The sequence below is a fragment of the Vicugna pacos genome, chromosome 3 (genome assembly GCF_048564905.1).
Source record: "Vicugna pacos chromosome 3, VicPac4, whole genome shotgun sequence".
NCBI classification, from domain to species: Eukaryota; Metazoa; Chordata; class Mammalia; order Artiodactyla; family Camelidae; genus Vicugna; species Vicugna pacos.
In genome coordinates, this window is record NC_132989.1 from 5,868,350 (window position 1) to 5,889,647 (window position 21,298).

General features: G+C 39.0%; 1 protein-coding gene across 4 annotated transcripts in view; it reads right to left on the bottom strand.

The window, feature by feature from the left end:
* Window positions 1-673: 673 nt before the first annotated feature.
* LOC116278425 (ankyrin repeat domain-containing protein 26-like) overlaps window positions 674-21,298 on the bottom strand; it is a 32,080-nt gene continuing 11,455 nt past the window's right edge. For 2 of the 4 annotated variants that reach the window (XM_072953130.1, XM_072953139.1), the window contains 11 exons: window positions 21,103-21,173; window positions 20,469-20,610; window positions 18,118-18,328; window positions 16,765-16,948; window positions 13,967-14,341; window positions 12,367-12,519; window positions 8,647-9,012; window positions 7,877-8,067; window positions 6,073-6,283; window positions 4,358-4,403; window positions 674-3,192 (listed from right to left, as the gene is read on the bottom strand). In XM_072953130.1, the coding sequence (XP_072809231.1) occupies window positions 3,170-3,192; window positions 4,358-4,403; window positions 6,073-6,283; window positions 7,877-8,067; window positions 8,647-9,012; window positions 12,367-12,519; window positions 13,967-14,341; window positions 16,765-16,948; window positions 18,118-18,328; window positions 20,469-20,610; window positions 21,103-21,173 (1,973 nt within the window). In that variant the 3' untranslated portion in view covers window positions 674-3,169. Of the gene's footprint in view, window positions 3,193-4,357; window positions 4,404-6,072; window positions 6,284-7,876; window positions 8,068-8,646; window positions 9,013-12,366; window positions 12,520-13,966; window positions 14,342-16,764; window positions 16,949-18,117; window positions 18,329-20,468; window positions 20,611-21,102; window positions 21,177-21,298 lie in introns of all 4 variants that reach the window. The other 2 variants (XM_072953125.1, XM_072953134.1) reach the window with 1 other exon arrangement.

Genomic DNA, 21,298 nt, shown 5'->3' on the forward strand with positions numbered 1-21,298 from the left:
TTATCAACCATTTTTCTTTTTTGACAATCTCGGAGGACAGATTCTCTCTGTTGCTTTAATTTGCTTTCCTTTTGTTAGGATTGAGGCTGGGTATCTCTCTGCCTCCCCCTCCCAGAACACACAGTCATCCTTGTTCATTGGAAAATACACATACAGAAAAAGCAAATTTCTACTGCATAGCACAGGGAACTATATTCGATATCTGGTAGTAACCTGTAATGAAAAAGAATATGAAAAGGAATATATGTATTTACATGTATGACTGAAACATTAGGCTGTGCACCAGAAATTGACACATTATAACTGACTATACTTCAATTAAAATTTTTTAACTAAAAAAAGAAAATACACATACAGAAACGTGCACAAAGCTTTATTTTACACGTGTGTGTGTGTGTGTGTGCAAGGGCATACACACACATTTATGAATAGATACCAAGCAAACACTTGGGCAACCATCACTCAGTCAAGAAACAACACGGAATGTGACAAGCACCCCAAAGCACACCCAGCCCCCAAGCTCCTCTCTGATCATAAGCCCCTCCCTCCCGCAGAGGTAACCACTATCTTGTGGTCACACCCAAATAATACAGTCTATTTTGGCCTATATTTCAATTCTCTATGGATGGAACCATATCACACACGTCCTTTACCCTGTGTTGTGTTTGTGAGATTCATGCCCTGTTGCATGGTGATCGGGTGTCATCTCACACGATTAAAAATCATTTCAAATTCTCTCTACACTGGGGGCTGGGGGTCTCCTCTCTCCCTTCAGTGTCTCACTGGTGTTGTAAAATCTTCCCACATTTCTAGGGGGAAAGATTAAGAAGGTGGGAAGTGGGCTGGGAATTGGGAAGAAACTGAGGCTCAGAGAAGCCACATAGCCAGCAGGTGCCAGCCCAGATTCACATCCATGACTGTCTGACACCAGAGTCCAGCTCACTGCCCCATCCCAAGGAGATGAAGCAGCTTCACACAGCCCAGGGGCGTCCAGGGTGACCTGGGCTCCATACAGGGCACATCCCAGACAGTGAGGACTGTATGGGTGCAGAAGACACTGAGTTCAGGGAAGGCTTCCTGGAGGGGGCAGCAGTTGACCTTCGCTCTGACCCTTCTTCCTCCCCAAGGCCCCTGCCCCTAGCCCAGGGTGGGGGCTTCAGATGCTCTCACCTCTGGGCAGGGTCTTCTTGAAAATAACTTGTCTGCCTGGCCTCAGATGAGTCCTGAGACAGGTTAGAAGGTGGAGGCCATGGGCCTGTGCTGGGCTCCTGGGAACCCTGTGGTGACTTACCCTCTGCCCTCCCCTTGCAGACACAGTCCTGGACTGCGACCTGAGCTGTGAAGCCAGGCAGGACAGGGGCTTTGTGGACAAGGCAGGGGATCTCTGGCTGGGCCTAGAAAAGGGGATGGGGTTTGGAGCTGCTGCAGGCTGGGTTAAGAGGGATGAGTCCCCTCAGGTGTCCCCCTGCCTCCCAGCTGATGCCAAAGAGGAACCAGGCATGGCTGGAAAAATTGAATAACACGTGTACTTCCTGTGTATACCCATGGGAGACAGCCAGGGTAAACTGAGTGAACTCACCAAGAAGGCTGCAGCCCTCACCTTCAACATCCTCTTCAGCTAAAGTCTAAAGAGGAAGCTGCAGGCAGCGGTCAGTACAGCGGTCAGTTACATGGAATGCCCGGAGGAATGAGAAGTTCAGTTAGACAAGGGCTGGAAAGGTGTCACTTTGGTTTAGACGTGGGAGTCATCAGTGACTCGCTGCGTGGGGATGGAGGAAGGGAAGACACACCAGAGTGGGTGGGGACAGACTGCTGGTGGGGAAGCAGGCAAATCCTTCAGTAAGTTTGTCATCAGAAGTAAGATTCTCTGGTTCACGTGAGAGGGAAGAAACAGAGGGAGATGTTTACAGAGAGGGAAATTTGAAATCATCACTGAGAAGGAAGAAGGTGCAAGTTAACTAAATAAAACTAGCAGGATCGCTGGGCAGTGCGTGACTTTCTTCAGCAGCACTTAGATGCCTGGGGGGATGTAAGGGGCAAGAGTGATAATCAGTCTGTTGTGTAGTTGGGAGTTTTGCCAAGTAAGCACACTGAAAATACAGAAAAGGGAATAAAGGATCTAAGTAAGAGTTATTAAAAATTTAGCTCCTGGAAATTGTTGAGAAGGAGAGCATTTCCTTTACTATCTTACATTCAGTGATTGGGAACCTGCAAATTAAATTGACTAAAGCAGATTACTGTGAGAAAAAAATTACATATGAATACATGCAGGAGTTCACAAAGCAACGGGATTTGAAGGGGTGGCTAGAAGTGGGGGCTTATATGCAATTTAATAAGTGACAGGAAAAGGAGAAAGGCATTTTCTGAAAAACAAATGACTTCTTGGTGAGAGGGGAGAGAAAGGGCACTTATGGTAGAACAAGTGACATTTAGGGAAAATAGAGAACGCCTTAGGAGAATGTATGGGAGAGATGACAGGTTTGTGACAATGTCCTGTTGGGTCTGGTGCTAGGAACTTGTCTCTAATTTTAAGACTGTTTCCAAAAAGTAAATAGAGAAAATGAAAAGCCTGAGGCAGATTTCGTTTCTCCATGAGGAAACAGCTGTGAATCAGCGTTTAAGGTAACATATAGAAAGCCTGATGGCACTGTAACGATTGTGATCCATCAGAACACTGGAACAGCCACAGCAGATCCAAACGCTGCCCGTCTAAATCTTTAGGTCTACAGACAGTGATTAACGCTGGAAAATTCACAAAAGCTATCAATCAATATCAACGACAAGTTTGGTGGGTGGCTGGGTGCTGCTTAAACAGCTGGCATCCGGGCTCAGTTTGAGTATGTAATACTCCAAAGGGCTGGGTTTTATTCCCTAAATCTGCTTAAAGTCAATGAGATGCAGAGAAATGTGGTTTAAAATACTACATCAAATTTAATCACGCACATAGAATGCAAGAGTATTTTCCCTTAAGAAACAGTGTCAGTATCTTACATAATGAGAAGTGAATAAAATGTTAGGCAAACAGCCCAGCAGGTAAATGTTTGCTATTTTATCTTGCAGATCATATACTTATTCTTCAAAAATTCCACATATTCTTCACGTGCTTTCGAAACCAGATCTGGACTTAGACTTGACTCATCCATCAAGGCTACGAGAGAGTCTGTAGGACTTAAGATTCAAGTTCAGTAGTAGCTGGAAAGAAAATGAAAGAATTAGATTCTTTACTGAAAATACTTCATAGGTAACTAAATGTCAGTTTATTTTTTAAGAAAAGCTGAGACTCTTCTAAGTTTTAACAAGAATGAAAAATACCTACATACGATTACAACACAAAATACAAGATTACTACTCTAGACTTTGCCCAGGGCTGCACATTGAATTAACTGCTCTTGTGGCTAAGGATCAGAGCCCCTGGTTTTCTCATTCTTCATTCATTTACTCAGCAGCCATGTACTAAGGCACTGTGACAAGCACTGGAATCACAAGATGAAGATGACAGAGTCCACCCTGAAACATCATGTACCGTAAACTGGAAAAATAGATGAACAGGCAATTTCGGTACAGAGACATAAATGCCATGACAGGTATAAAAGAGGGCACAGTTGGAACACTCAGAAGGGACGTCCAGCTTTGTGTCAATACTGTCCCCTCTTTGGTGGCCGTGATGTGTAAGCAGATACCTGAAGGAGGAGGAGAAAGTGTGGGAGGGAGAGGCAAGAAGCAAACAAAGAGCAGAGGCAGGAAGGGCGCCCGCGGAGCTGGACGCAGTCTGACCAGTCGCTGGAGCCAAGGGGCAGAGCAGGGGAGTAAAGAGAGACGGCTGAAGACACTGGGAAGAGCCAAATCGATGGGGGTGTTTTTCTTCCACGCTAAGGAATTTGGAATTTTTCCTGAGGGCAAAAGGTTAACCCCTGACAAAGTGAATGACAGGAAATTAATTGTCATCCACCAGGGGACAGGTACATGAACTGCGGTTGCTTGAGTCTGGGTTTTTGGCCTCAGTCACTACCAAACTCGAGAAGCTGATGACCTCCATGCTTTCTGAGAACAGGTCCGTGTGCAGATGACAGGCCCACGGGGACAGCAGGAGAAGAAGGGCACAGCCAGAAATAGAGAGAGAACACAGACTTCCTGAGATTTTTTTTTTAAAGCTATGGATCGTGATGAATAAATGAGGAATAAGTACACTTATCATTATGAATGAAATTATGCTTTCACATTTTTCATTAGATATGTGTAAGAAAAAAATTTAACATAGTATCTGTTATTCAAACAATAGAAAGAGGTGCCATTTACTCTTTACAGTGTATTTCGGAAATCAATGCCTAAATTTAATTCAGAAATGTTGGCAACATACCTTCTTTTAATTCTCTATCTGTATTACTCTCCAACTCCTTCTGCATCTGAAATAAGTCAAATATTATTTTTAATGTGTAAGTTAAACAAGAAACACTATCATAGGAATGACAGCTAGCTTATGAAATGTGGCCTTTAAATAAATACTTTTAGAGACTTGACCTAACTTGGGGATTGCTTAAATAGAAAAAATAATCACAGGAATAAAATAAAATAAATTCCTACTTACTTTGATTTTAGATAATAGAGAACATACGTATGTAAGGCTATTTAGAGTCCCCTGATGGAAAGCACAGCAAACCCTGCCCTGTCGGATGCACATAATCTCAGAGGGTGATGCCTGATCTTAGCACAAAGAGTTTAAACAATTCAGGTCATGTTCTACACTGAATGCATTACTCTGCAGTTCTCAGAAAAACTGCCTTTTATAAAAGTTTAGTTTTTTTTTTAACATTAATGGCTTTTTCCTTAAAATGAGCTTTCCATTCCTGCACTAACATTAAAGGACAAAACTGTCCTCAGGAGCTTTCTCTTGCATTGCTTTTGCACTCACACTCTTCCGCCATCATCCTGCAAAGTGGCACACTGTCGATTTCTTGGTGACAACTAATGAAAACATTTCGAGTTTGCATCATGCTTAGCCACTGGCGGAAGTGTTAGCCATGCATTTTTTTTTTAACACCACGCAGTCCGGTTTCATGACTCTGAAGCACTTAGACTCAATTTACCCACAACACTGTCTACGAAACCTGAACTTTTTTCTTCTTTGATTTATTATGACATGAAGCCAAGTGAGAAGAAACAGGTTGAGACCTCACTTAACAAGGGCCCATGCTACCCTTCTCTGCATGAAGATCATGAAAACACCATCAAACCATAAACCCACGCGCACCGCTTTAAATGGCTATTTTAAAAACGATACACAATGAAAACTGGATGTAATTTAAAGACTCCCTATCATTGCCACCTCGGTATTCCTGCAGGTGAGGGCAAGACAGAGACATAAGCGAACTTCATCTTAAAAATTTTAGTATTTGCTTTACTTGACTACCTATTTAGAAATGTTCTACAGCTGCTCAGTAAGACATTTTATAACAATTAAAATAACAATGCTATAAGTAAAACAGCAATTAAGGATGTACTCTTACAGAAGAAAATGATAAAAATTTTAAACTTAAAAATGGAACTTAACGTTTTTAGTGTTACAAGTTTATTGAATTCATAAAAAGAATTTATCTTGGATTCCTTTAAATAAAAAACATCCTCATGTGGTTAAGTAGCTCAATGCCAATCATTTACTTATGCTTAGGGGTAGAAAAACTGGGGTGCTGCAAAACTGAAAATTAGTATCAACCAGGGCCAAACCGAAACCAATCAGAAACTAAGCCAAACATTGGAAAGTGGATCTCTAGTTATTTGGCACTAATACTTAACTTCTAAAATAGAATTTAAAATGGAGCTTTTTAAGGAATTTAAAATTTGTCAGTTTAGTTGCCTTTATTGAATAAAGTTAATGACAGGTATCTCTTGAAAATTACAAGTCCAGGGACTTTAAAAAATTATCAAATTTCTGTCTCCTTTCTTTATTAGCACAATTAATTATGGCTTTTACTTAGCGTGCGTAAGTCAAATAAACAACTCAGAATTTCATCAAATTAAAAACAAGAGTTATATCAGAAATCTGAAACCCAAGGAAAAAAAGGCAATGTAACTAACCCGGAACAAGGGATCGCTCAAGTTAGTCGAAGGTTGTGAGAAAGTCCTGAAGCGCCTTCTTCGAGTAGGACTGCCTTTGGCCTCCGCGCTATTACCAGCAGCAGAAGGCGGTTCGCCAACAGGCCTTGTAGGAACAAAGCCGGGGAAAGAGCTCTTGTGCTGCCTCTCCAGCTGAAGCTTAGAGCTCACCTCAGCCAGCCTCTCATTAACCCTGCGAGGATCGCAGAACACAGATTTCATTCATTTCATTTTCTTCCTAAGTGATGTGTATTTTTAAAGTTGCTATAATAGTAAACAGATTGTCCCATTAAACTGCGTTTTAACACCAAAAATACATCAGCGAAGACCTACTGTAAACAATTACAGTTTAAAACTGTCCTAAAGAAGGACGTATGTCCCTGGGGGGGCCCTTAACTAACAAGTACTTCAAAGTGGGGAGAGTCAGAGATGGAGACGCCCCCACAGAGGACCCCCACTGCCTTCTGCACCGGCTGCATCTAGACATACTCACCTTCAGTAAACCAGTTTAGAAATAAAAAATAAACCATCCCTCAAAGCCACTGTCAAGCATTTGCTTTCACCCCCCTTATATACACATTTCACTCATTACCCGGGAGAAATCAAGCATGCGGCACTGAGCAACAGTTTAGAGCCACCACCTCTGGGGGGCACCAGGCGGCAGAGGAGATGGTGGGAAAGAACCACACAGCGCCAGGAGCAATTTCAAGTGTCCCCCGATTTCCCAAAGCTCACTTTGTTACTTCGCTTTTACCAGAGGCCTACATCAGCACCTGCTTTCCAGAACCAAACAAAATCTCAAGCGGATTTTCACTTTTATGGAAAAAAAGCAAAAAGCCAGAATAGCTCTGGGTGTTTGTTTTAGCCCGAGCCATCAGAGGGGCAACGAGCACCCCGAGCAGCAAGAGGGGCCCCACCGAGCTCCTTCCCCAGAACCACCCTCAGTGTCCCGGCATCACGCCGCCACGGCTTTGGGCTGTGTCTGTGAGCGCCTGTGCTTTATGCATATTTATTTCATACATCCACCAGCAAGATGTGTCCTAAGGTAACTGCCTCTTTGCTTTACACCGACAACTTTCAAAGGGACGCTCTACTTTTGGAGAGCGGGGAGACCTGTAGCTTGTAACACTGCTACTCAGGCACTGGAGGTGGGACCCGCCCTTTCTGTCTTCCACACACCCCCTCGGGCAGGCCACCATATTCTTCTTAGCCACTATGTGAACCACTATGCTGCCCTTCACCCCTATGTGAATTTCCCCCTATTCCCCAAGCATGCCTTTATGTAGCGGAGACAAACTTAGAAGGGTACAGTACTTCGTCTCAGGGTGCATACGAGCGGTGACACCAAATATCACAATCAAGAAAGTAAATTCACCAAACACCAGCATGGGGCCCCTTGGGTTTACGTTGCGCTCTTCCAAAACACAGTTAATTTTTAACTCATTAACATTTCTATTTATGGGAATTCCAGCTGGAAATTTTGTGATAATATGGCTGTCTAAATTACAAAGTTTGCAAAACCCCTAGCTTAAAGACTAGATCAGGTTAAATATATGCAAATATAAAAAATAAAGTCATATAAAAGCAACAAAAGGCAGGGAGATGCAAACTGCCCTGGACTGACATTTTAAAGGAGAGTTCATTTGCTAACATCATTTCCCAAAATTACACTATCTAGTTAGCTCTCACTTGCTACTCACCTCATGAACCTGGCTCAATAAAAATGATGCCTTAGAGGCAAATGAACGACCTAAATTATTTTCTATAATTCTACGTTTTGACTTACGAGGTTAGCTGACTTGCCAAAGACTTTCTATTTTCCAGCTCTTCCAGGTACAGTTGCTTGTACTGTTCCAATCTGTTTTCATTAGAATCATTTTTTAGTTCAGGTTCCAGATCTTTAACTCTCTGTTCCGTTTGACTGACTGAAGCACGTCTGCACTCTCTTAACACGTTTTCTTGAAGTGCTGCTTGTGCCTAAAGCACATTAAAAGGATACAATTATAAAAATAAGTATAACCTGAGTAATTGCAGTCTGTTTGTACCCTTTAGTTTTCAGTCAATGACTCAGAGAGTAATTTTAAGTGTGAGAAAAAAGCTGAATGTTAAACTACTTATCATCAATGTCAAGTGAATTAAACCTGAATTACAAAATTAAAGTTGAATCACTCTTATATTAGTACTCATGTAATGTGATAGTTCGAAGAATAATAGGATCAACTTAAAATTTTATAAATTGAACAATACAACTTAAGAGTAATCCCAGAGTGTGGCACAGCATTTACATCACAATATATTTTTTCCTCCTAGTAGTCTGGATTTACACCAATTGGTCTTAAAAATGATTCTCTAGTGAGAATTGTTCTGAAAGATCAATTTAGTGATAGTGATGATGGAAACTGAATTATTTAAAGGGACTATCAAATGCGGCCTTCCTTCCAGAAATCTACAAAACAAACTGCTATATGGGAAGCAGAGGAAACACATAAAATGTACACATCCGAACTGTAATTCTCAGTGAAGTGAGTTAGAGCACGTTACAGATCAATGCTTCACCTGTAAACACTGGCTGATTCCTTTCAGTTTTTCTGCCACATCCTGTCTTGTTTGCACCTCGGTTTCCTGTCTGTACTGCACAGCTCGCCTGAGTTTTTTCAGTGTTTTTACTACATCCCGTCTTGTTTGTTCTTCAGTCTCCCGTTTGTCCTGCTCCACTTGACTGTGATCCACTGTATTCACTTCGAGGTGACGTCTGAGGTTTACTGCTTCTTCCTCCAACTTCTTCTTCTCCTCCTCTAGTGCTTCACATTTCTTTTGCGTCTGTTTCACAGATAATATCTCCTTTAGAAGAAGCTGAGTTTCTGCACTCAGATGGAGAAGTACTGAAGATGCAGATTCCTCTTTTGCTGGAAGATCAGCATTCTGCATGAAAAAGGTAAAATTGTTTGGTAATGAGGTTAGCAGACTGAGAACAGCCTAACTCTAACCCAGCATCAAAGGTTGAAATAAATTCAGTTACAATAAAATGGTATATCTACCTTGTGGAATGGAGAAACTCAAATTACTCAGAAAATCAAGAAAAAAAGCTCAAACCACCAAGAGTCACAAAAATACACTGTTTACTGTCATCATCTTTGTTATACATTTGCACTTGGTTTTACACTCTTATTTTTCTGTAATTGTTTCATGTCTTTCCTACATAAAATGACTACAAGGCACCTCTTAGTAGAAAGTCTCTTACCCCTTCCTTCCCCAAGTCTTAACTCTTCATGATTTTTAAAGTTTTAGGGAGGTCATATTGAGTTACTTAGGGCTGAATTAATAAATGCCTCCCAAAACAAGACTTTGAAAAAAGACTGCAATTAATACATCTTACAAATATGGATTCTAATGCCATAAGCCTTTCTCTGAACTACAAATATCTTATGCTAGTTTGAATTGCATTCCAAGGAGCAATGAATGATTCACAGAGTTAAGGAGAAATCCATCTCCTAGTGTAGTGGCTTTGAACTTTTGAAATTCAAATTACTAATCTGTTATCTGTTTCTGATAAACTGATTGAATATTATCTAATTTTTAACAGCTGTACTCTTGGAAAATTTCCCTTGGATGGGATGAAATATTTATTTCATTAATTATGCATTAAGCTATAGAATACAGCTAGGCATCTCTCCTTTTAAGTAAAAGGAGGCAGACACAGGGAGCTGAGAATGCAGGATCTACACCAAGAACAAGATCGGCACCAATGTTACACACAGGAACCAAGCCGAAAGAGGACTTCATCGTGAACCGCAAGATGACGGATTAGAGAGGCTTCCAAAAAGGAAGGTTGAATTAATCTTCTCCAGGCTTCATCTTTTGCCTCTAGGTAGTGAAATCTATGGATGAGTCTATGAATTATAATGAATGCAACATAATGAAGTGTATTGCAGACTGAGTCAGCAGATCCCATGACCATGATTTGATGGAAATTGGAGTGAAGTGGGAGGCACTGGGTGAGATACTAAAGGTCTGAATGGGGGGAAAGAATGGACTTTACCTTTGCAAGCCTACTTTCTGTCATGTCACAGAGTCAGCAAGGCATAAGCTGGCCACAGGCCCCTTCAGGACGCAGCAGATCTCCACAGAAGTGGAGTTACAGACATTCCATGACACTGACTTTTTATTATGATGTAAAACAACTGGTAATATGCAAGAAGACTCAGAAAGAGTTCTCATAACATCTGAATTGGTACTGGCATGGGACAGACATAGATCAATGCATCACCACTGAGAATCTGAAAGTAACCCTCACATTTACGGTCAATTGACTTTCAATACGAGTGTCAAATAACTGAATGAGACAATAATAGTCTTTTTTAACAAATGGTACAGGGACAACTGGATATCCACATGCAAAAGAACAAAATTCGACCTCTACCTCGGACAATATATATAAAATTAACTCAAAATGAAAGAGCTAAAACTATAAAATTCTCAGAAGAAAACACAGGCGTGTGTCTTCATGACTGGATCTGGCACTTGTTTCTTAGGACAGTAAAAGACAGAAATAGATTAACTGAACTTCATCAATATTAAAAACTTCTACTCTTCAAAAGACACCACCAAGAAGGTAAGAAGGCAAGCTCCTGAACAGGAGGAAATACTTGAAAATCCTACATCTGATCAAAGGCTTGCACCCAGCATACAAAAAGGACTCTGACAATTCAATCATAAAAAGACAACCCAATTTGAAAATGGGCAAAAACCTAAACAGACAGGTCTTCAAAGAAGATACACAAATAGATAAGCACATGAAAAGATCCCCAACATCCTTAGTCATCAGAAAAATGCAAATCAAAGCCACAATGAGATGCCAGTTCACACCTACCAGGAGAGCTGATGACCAGTGGTGACAGGAATGCATAGAAATTGGGAGAATTATACACTTTGGATAAAAATGTTAGATGGTGTAGCCACTCTGGAAAACAGTATGGCAGGTCCTCAAAAGGTTAAACAGAATTACCATATGACCCATATGACAGCATTTCCATTCTTAAGTCTATTCCCCAAAGAAATGGAAACATGTTTACACCAAAACTTGGACAGAAATGTTCACAGCAGCATTATTAGCAAGAGCCAAAAAGCAGAGGCAACCCAAAGGTCCATCAACTGATGGATGGATAAATGGTTTAGCCCCACAACCGAGTACTGTTCGACAATAAACAGAAATGGAAATACTGACAAGCGCTGTAACATGGATGAACCTTGAAGACGTTCTGTCAAATGAAAAAAGCTAATCATGAAGGACTGCACAGCATGTGATTCCATTCCTGGGAAACACCCAGAACAGGCACATCTATAGGGACAGAAGTCAGACTGGTGGTTGCCGGGGGGTGGGGGGGCTGTGATGCTGGGGGGGGGTGATGGCCAAGGGATGCAGGCTTTCTTTTTGGGGTGATGGGAATGTTCTAAAATTGATTGTGGCGACAGCTGCACATCTCTGAATATACTAGGAGATAGTAACTATGTATCCTAAATGGGCGAATTATATGATACATGAATATTTTTCTTTTTTGGTGGAGGGAAGTAATTAAGTTTTACTTATTTATTTTTAGAGGAGGTACCGGGGATCGAACCCAGGACCTTGTGTATGCTAAGCATGCACTCTACTACTTGAGTTATGCAATCCCCCTATAATATGTGAATTATATCTCAACAAAGTTAAAAAAAAAATCCAAAGGCAGGATCTAGACAATTTTCTTAATTCTCTATTTTGGGTGTACAGATGTGATCTGAACTTCTCCATGCTTTGACAACATGTCTAAAATGAATAGAAAATGAAGGCAGTGTCTAACTTCAACTGGTTTGTATAATGACCTTTCTGCACAAGGTATTCTGAAATCCATGATATAAATACACACAGATTCTATATCCATTCACAAAAGTGAAGATGAGACATGACAATTTTCTGGAACATTCCATGAAACATTATCCTCTGATTTTATCTAGCTTGCCTCATTGTGGTGAGAGATCACTAAAACATACTGTTTAATAGGATAAAAAAGTTAACTTCTGTGAGGAAAGAGGTATAATTCTCAACTTCTCTAAGGGTAAATATAAGAAAAAAATAAAGAATGGCAGAATGAAAGTCAACATTTAAGAAACAAGTGCATTATAAAGATAATAAAAGTAAATTATAATGAAGATGCAAAAGAAAGCTATCCCTGAAAAGCTAGTGTCCTGCAACACGCTGTGCTGCACATTCATGGCCGAAGTGCTGAATTTCATACATACTGGGTTTGCAGCTTGATGTGGCTTCCTCTCTCCATCCTGTCTCTTATTTTCTGAGTTAGTTTGATGATGTGCTGTCACCTCCAGGGATGCTTCCAACACGGACACTTTCTTTTGGGTGTCAGCCAGTTCTTGCTGAAGCTGTCTCATACAGGCCTAAAAAGATAACTCTGTTACTGAATTTTCTGTCACCTTATCATTAAGTTACATTAATAATATATAACTCCAACAAATGGGCTTTGAGAACTATCCCCACAGACATCAGTTCACCTTCTTTTCCTCATAGGCACACATTCCTGCTTACTGAATTTCATTAAACACACAGAAGGTGTGGCCCTCCTGCCTTACCGACAGTAAGTTAACTTAGACAATGGATACAGCCCCACCAGCCCCTCCCTGCCCCTCCCAGGAAGCGGCCGAGCTTCACCCCCACTGAAGTCTCTGACAGAAAGGGGTGTGCAGGTGGGCTGAGTGGTGGTAAGTTCCACACTGTGGAACATTCTCCCTCTTTCTCATTAGAGGCTTAAGTTCAGAGTTCTTCACATATTCAATCTGGTGTTTAAACCCTTCCAACAGACTCCCATCTCACAATAAAAACGAGGATATTCCAATGGCCTTTGGGGACCTGAGACAACCTGGCGTCCCCTGCCTCCTGGACTGCAGCTCCCACAGCTCCCCCCACCCCTCCCACTGACTCCCTTCCTGCCACTCAGGACTCTGGCTGCTCCTCCTCAGTCTGAAAATGGGACCCCAGTGCCAAACTCGAACATCACAGAGCGCCCCAGTTCCTCTGTACTGGACAAACTTAGATCCAAATGACAGGAACTGAGCCTTGCAATGAGAACTGTGAGCACATTATTTGAAAAAATGTTCAAAGTAAATTACAAATAGAACAGGGGAGACTAAGTCAAACACAGTTTTGCTAAAATTTACATTTGTCCCAAATTATGACTGAATGAAAAGTAGATGCCTTTAAGGAGTGGAGAGGTCATAACAATATATGATTTGAGATGGAAGTATTTCTAAATTTAATTGCAATTGACATGAATAAAAATAAAGTTATATCAACTAAAAATGTATGCAAAGCTACTGAAGGAAAAGTACTGCAAGATACAGCATTTACACATTAACTGTCAAGGTAATCCACACAATTGAATCTTTTCTCTCTTTCTCTCTCTCTCTCTCTCTTTTTTTTTTTTGTTTACATTTTTTGTTCACACAACTGAATCTTAATTTCAAAATACTCATTTTAGGTCTAAGCATTTCATTTATCTGCTTCACAATACTAAAATGTGGTGACAGAAAGATTAAAATGATTTAGGCAGTATAAATTACTAAGACCTGCCTGTATCTGTCAACAGCTTATAGCTTAATCTCTTAGAATTTCAGGTGACATGGCATCTTTACTCAAAGTAAAGCACCTCTCAGGTCTAATTTTTGTTTGCTGCATACAAGAAATGCCTTTAGGCTGCTTTACAGTGTATATATTTATAGCCCGCACATTTTTTAATTTCAACTAGTTTCAACGTTCAGCTTCCATCAGATACTACTTTGAATTTTCTTTGAGGAAGTCTGAAAATTAGTTCCCTTTCTGGGTACTTACTTCCATTTCTGCTCTGTCCGTTTCATACTGACACAGTCTGTCCTTTAAATGTCTGCATTCTTTAATTAACTCCATGTTTCCTTCCTCCAGCATCAGAACTCGTCTGCTCATGGCTTCAAGTTTTCCCGTGTGATCCAGAAATGGCTCTGGGGTATTAAATATTGTTTTTTCACTTCTGGCTTTATTTTGAGCCACTTCTAGTTGCTGTCGAAGCAACGTGTTTTCACTTTGCAGTTTACATATTGTCTCCTTCAAGAATGCCTGCTTTGCAATGTATTTGATGACGTCCCCTTGTTTGCTCTGAGACAAGTGTTCAGTTTCCTTGTTTGAATGCTGGGCTTGGTCTCGGTCAGACAGCTCAAAATCCATTGTGTCCTGTAAGTGAAACCCCTCATCTCTTACTCTTTGAACTGTACGCAATAAACTGACATATCATAATTTCCTTTGAAGTGGAAGACTAATCTCTAAGTTTATACAACAAAAAGTTTGCAGTAACTGGGTATCCAACTGGAAAAACTTAAGGTGGATACAAATCTCAAACTTTTACCAGAAATCCCCCAAAGTTCAAAAATTTAATTAAAGACAGTGAATCCATGAAAGTAAAAAAGAAACCACAAAAGGATGTTTAAGAAGCTCAGAATCGGAAAGGCCTTTCTTTCTCTGAAATACAACAAACCCAAAAGGCTTAAAATAAAAAATGAATAAATCTGACTACACTTAAAAATTATATCTGACATCTAACCTTTACAGCTACCGCCAAAGTAAGAGCCTTAGCTCTGTATAAATTGGGACAGGTTAGATTTCCTAAAAAATTCTTTCCTGAGAATATTCCATAAATATTCTCCCTTTCTAACATTTTCAGAGCAAGTTATAAGAATTACATGTATGGATAAATGATAAATCTAAGCACTGTACTAAGCACGTCTACAAACATCAGTTAACTCATTTAGCTGTGACAATTCTGGAATAAAGGGTTAAAAACACAAGCAAGCTGCAGGGTTTCAACCAGGGCTTCTGACTCTCTGACTCTTACACCAAACCAAAGCTACTTCTCTAGGATAAATACATAAACACAAGAGAAGCCTTCTATTTCCCTAATGGTGAATACACTAAAGGTAAAGAAGGTCAAATTTATAGAGCTCTTCTTAGAAAATCAGGAGACTATTTGCTTCTGCAATAATTTTTATTTCTTCTTCATGATGTTTATAACAGTAATGGATGTGAAATAGCAGGGAAATACAGTGAACTATTTAATTAAAAATAAAATACTGATCAATAAATTATCACTAAGTATAGATTATGGCATATCTTTCACTATACTCGAAAGCTCCTTGTACTGAAATCGGATACCACATGGAGCAGAGCGTTACTTTTGATCACACGTAGGAGAATGACACCCAAACTACGGTTTCTGAACTGGCTATACTTTTTCCTCCTTACCATCAGTGGAAATGATAAAGTAACCTCTCCATTAGTCTATCAAAGGAGTGAGATCACTGCCAGAAACTAGAATGCCTGCCGTTAGTAGCAACAGTTTTGAGATAATGGAAAGTTCATCAATTCCTATGGACAATAGTAACAGCCTCTCCTTGGATGAGGCCGTTGTGAATGTCACTACATCACTGTTGCTGGCAAGTGGATTTGAATTCAAAATATTGCTTTATCCAATAGACCGGAAGTGAAACCTCCAGAAAATATATTTACATATACAGGCTTTTAAAACCCTGTATACTTTCTGTACCTACAGTATTGGTTTTTAAACTATGTAAGTATACAAATTCACACACACACATGTTTGAAGATGACTAAAGAAAATATCTCAGCATTCATTTTCTTATTAGCCTTTTCTGCCTCCTTTTGTTGGGAAAGACTATGGACCAGGATTTCATCTTGTATTAGTTGGGCATTCTGCTCTTGAGAAAGTTGTCTCTGAGCATCATTTCGCTCTTCTAAAACCTGAAGACATATTACATTTGGGTTTGGGTTTTATACCATGAAAAAAAGTCAAAAAAAGCTTAGGAGGGGAATCTTTAAAAAATTTTTTTAAACCTGTTAATAAGAAGTAGCCTTTTTAAGCACAGGGACCTTTAATGCACATAAATAACTCAAATTCTAATATACGTGACAGCTAAATGTATCAGAGCAAAAACACAAGGGATGTAGTATCATGAAAGAAAAACTTTTTTTAGCACTTTTTAAATTGAGTTATAGTCATTTTACAATGTTGTGTCAAATTCCAGTGTAGAGCACAATTTTTCAGTTGTACATGAACATATATATATTCATTGTGACATTTTCTTGTTGTGAGCTACCACAAGATCTTGCAGATATTTCCCTGTGCTGTACAGTATAATCTTGTTTATCTATTCTGCATATGCCTGTCAGTATCTACAAATTTGAAATCCCAGTGACAGAAAATTTCTTTATAAAGTATTTAACCAGTTCCATCATAGTCTCAAGGTGATTTAGCCTGGATTTTAACTTCAAAGAGCCAAAATTAACACATGGATTTGAATTAGACTTGTTACTTTGTTGAATGGGCCAAAACCGTCAATCCTTATGTTAATGATTAAGCTCAATTTAACTTCCATTCCTTCATTCAGAAAAGGCACAGAGCATCTATTAAATGCCAAGAACACCAAGAAATTAGTAAATTAAGCTCTAAATGTCATAGTTCATATTTAGGTTGAGATAACTTCTATTTGTTTTAAATGAAAATATAGATCAAAAGAATATTGTAAATAATATTGATGAAACAGTGTTAGAGGTACAAAACTTTCACATTATGACTAATTTACCTGATTTGGTTTATTCCTTATGCTCTTCAGTTTGCATTCTTGTGCTCGGGCAGTACTTTCAAGTTGTTGTTTTAGGTAATCTTGCTCATTGTATTCTTTCTCTTTTCTTTTTAAATCGTCCTTAGATTTTCCGTATAATGTGTAAGAATTTTTCTTCTTCTTTGTTTCTTGTTCTAATGTGAATCTGCAGTGAAATATGCTTACCTTAAAATTTATTTTGTTAGAAAATAAAAAGTTCATTTTATGATCTGGTTCTTCACATGCTGATTTATTACCCTAATGGAATTTCTATGTTCTCAATTTGTTTTTCATTTCTAAGTCTCACATTTTAAATTCCTCACTTCAACCTCTTCATAAAGATAGATACACACACACAAACACACATGTTTGAAAAGTAGCAATGAAAAGACAAAATGCTACTGGGTTTCAGACAAGAGTAACTCTGGTCAATAGTGTAGGAAAGAAATTTTGCAATTATTCAGTAAGGTTTGAATTGAAAATTACCCTTTTATCCCCACATAGTCATAAATGACTCCTTCATTGGGACAGAGAATTTAGTTACTAGTTAAAAGAGAAGTTGCTATTTAGAAACAAGTTTATAAGTTCATGAGGGATAAAATTTCAACTTCCTGGAGTATCACAGGGACTCCTACATGATCTCCAGTGGAAGGTAACATCCACAGGCATCTTTTCCACAAGACAGACCCGCTAATTAGCATAATCCAAGGCGAGGCTGGGGAGTCTACTCCCTGATGCCCTACACTGTTTCTTCTTTTGCAACACTTTGAACTTACCTTGTTGAATATTATTTATTTAGTAAATCATTTTTAAATCCCTTTTGGTACAAGGCAGGATCCATAGTAAGTAATTAAAAAATAAAGAGTAATCCATGCTTTCAGCATAGACCTTTGAACTAATCTTATCTCTGTATGAGAGCGATGCTGAATAAACTAACCAGTAATCACTTTCCACTTTACTTTTTTGTCCATCCATTCATATGTTAAGAATCAAACTGCATGAATTTTTTTTAAAGTTTCTGCCTTGAGAAAAATGGTCATTTCATAATTCTGCAAGTGGAAATGTAAAGTAATATAAACTTTCTGGAGGACAATTGAGAGATAAGGATCAAAGATTTTTTTTAAAGAAATATAGAATGAGGAGATATATATATATATATATATATATAGCTGTGTTATTTCCAAGAGTCTCATATTCCACAATATTAATGAAATTTTCTCCCCTGTAAAATCCCAAAAGGTAAGTTAGCAATTATAAGACTTCTCCTACATACCTACAGTATTAAAGTAAATATAAAGATTTCAAATATTTCTTTAAAACCAAGAAATTCAGTACCTCATGCGGCAGAGCTCTCGTTCCCACTCCATATTTTGAAGTTTTAATTGTGATTTTTCTTCTCTTGTTTTCAGCAGCTCTGTGTGTAGCCAGTTCACCTTATCTTCCATTTCTTTAAGTTTTCCTTTAAGTACTGCACAGTCAGATTCTTTAAGTTCTATTGATCTGAATGAATCAACTGGATCCTGAATTTTCAATAACCGATCAGAATCTGCATTAGGAAGAAAACAAAAATAGAAACAAAATATATGAATAATTTTTGTGTATAAAGGACTGTGCATTTTCACATTCATTCATCCATACATTGAACAAATGGATATTGAGCATCTATAACGTGGAAGACATTCTTCTAAGCTCTGCAGATATTAAAAGAATGACAAAGTAGTATTATGAACATTATGCAAATAAATTTGACAACTCAGATGAAGTGGGTAAAATTCCTTGAAGGAGAGAAATTACAAAAGCTCAATTAAGAAAGAACAAATAAGCTAAAAAGCCCTATATCTTAAAAACCAAAAGTCCTATTTAAAGACCTTACGACAAAGAAAATTCCAGTCCCAATGGTTACACTGGAGAATTCTACCAAATATTTTAGGAAAATTTAATACCAATTCTACACAAATTCTCCTCAAAAAACGAAGATGAAGAAATATGTCCTCATTCTGTAAAGCTGACATCACCCTGAATCCAAAACCAGACAAAGATATTACAAGAAAGAAAACTAATGTCATGAAAATGGAGGTAAAACTTCTAAAAAAAAATTAGCGAATTAAATCCAACAATACAGGATAATTCATCGTGACCAAGTCGGGTGTATCCCAAGAATGCAGGGCTGTTTTAACACTTAAAAATCAATGCTATTCATCATATTAACAAACTAAACAAGAAACCATATGTTCATGTCAGTGGATAAAGAGTCACTTGCCAAACTTCAACATCTATTCCTGATAAAAACTTCCAGCAAACTAGGAACCAAGGGAATGTCTTCACTATGACAAAGATCTGTGCTAAGCCTACAGCTGACACCATATGCAATGGTGAAAAACGGAATGCTTTTCCCAGAAGATGAGGAACCGGACTGGAGTGGCTTCTCTTACTTTTTCTAATCAGCACTGTACTGGAGCCAGTGCGATCAGGCAAAATAAAGAACCAAAAGGCATCTGGATGGGAAATGAAGAGGTAAAAGTGTCTGCTAATCAGCGGGAAATATTACATGGTGTGAGTCAGCTAACTCCAACCTGTGGGCCGGGTTGCTTGCTTTGGTCAATAAACTTTTACCACGTCCATTACAGCCACGTCCATTAACTTGTGTATTGTCCATGGCTACTCTTGTTGCAACAGTGACAGAGCTGATTAGCTGTGACAGAGAATGTATTTATTGGCTGCAAGTCTTAAATGTGAACTACCCTTAGTAACACAGTAGTTTAAAGAAGAAAAAGCTTGACCACCTCTGGTTATGTAGAAAATCTGAGAGAATCCATAAAAAGGCTACTAGAACTAACAAATGGCTTCAGCCAGGTTGGAGGGCACAGGGTCAGCATACAGAAATCAACTGCATTTCTATCATCAGAAACTAAAATTTAAAATACATTATTTTAAAACAAATAAATAAAAATATACAACTTATAACCTCACTGAAAAATAAGAAATACAGGTAAAGTCATAGAAGACGGAAAGACCCAGACACTAAAAACTCTAAAATATTACTGAGAAAATCAAGGAAGACCTATGCAAACGGAGAAATAAACTTTGTTCGGGGTTAAAAATTCCATATAGTTAAGAAGTCAATTCTCCCCAAATTAATCTACAGATTCAACATAATCTACATCTCATTTCCAGGACACTAGCAGACTTTTTTTTTTTACATTGAAAAGCTGATTCTAAAATTCATGTGGAAAAAGGGGTAATAAAAGGAAACAAGATGAAGCCAGAGCACTGTGGCCTTTAACCATGGAGCTACGAGAAGCAGGAGCTGGATTTTAGGCAAGGAGGTAACAAAGACCTGAATTTTAAAAACTGTCTAGTAATCCCGGTTGCGGTGTCGACCAAGGTCCCAGGAGGCGGAGCGGCGGCGAAGAAAGTCCTGAGGTGATTTCAGCGTTCTGGGAGGGAAGCAGTGATGACCTGACCTCGGGTGAAGGCGTAGGGGCAGCAGAGTCAACAGAAAGCACAGGGAGAGGGGCGGCCACAGCCCCTGGCTGGCAGCGCACACGTCTGCCTCTGCTTCAACACAGAGCAGGCCTCTGAGACGCCGCGGCCTGTGACGCAGCCGCGCTCCCCGGGCAGCGCTGGGTGTGCACGCGTCACCGCGAGACGCTTGAACAGGCTGTGCAGTCACACGGGGGGCCTACCTTCACTCTCCGGGCCAAGTCGTTTGATTGGCCTCAGGGTGTCCTTAAAATTATGGAAAAGCGACTCGGAATCCTCGGAAGCTCTCCCCGGTGACAGAGTTAAGTCATCGAGGAAATCCACAGAATTCATCTGCTCTTTGACCTACAAGTAAATAATGCTATTTCACAGTGTCTCCAACATAGTTATAAAATATGCTCAGTGTACAGAGGTGATAGATATCTATCTTTTTATGAGAGCAAAAACACAGACACTTCTCGAAAGAACTGATTTCTGTCAAAAGGCTAACTTCATCTATAGTGTTTCTAAATGATTTTTAAGTAAATGTTTCTACAACAAAGGAGGATTTTCTGTTTTTCCACTCTATCTTTTATAATTTTTTTTTACTACAGGAAAACATTATTCAGGAAGGTTTTTTTGCCTCAGTTCCAAGGATAAAGTTTAACTATAAATGATTATAGATCCTAACAATACTTTAAGTTTTGTAACTAGATAAAATGCTATTAAAAACTAAATATTAAATAATTATTTATTGACTCTAAAAGTCTAGTTTGAAAGGCAATTTCTTTTGAACTGTGTTATTAAAGCATAGAAAACAGTATTAAACCAGAAATTTAAATTTACATTTTTACATACCAGTGAGTAGTTATTTTCACTTCCATCAAGTCTTTCTTCCTCTTCCTCAGATGTCCTTTCTAAGTCTAGGTCTGCTGAAAAAAGAATATGCTTAGTTAAAATTCACTACTTAGAACAGCTAGATAAAAGGCATCATCTTTATAAAAACATAAAACACATTTCATCAATTGATAGTTTAAATTAAGCTTAATCTTTA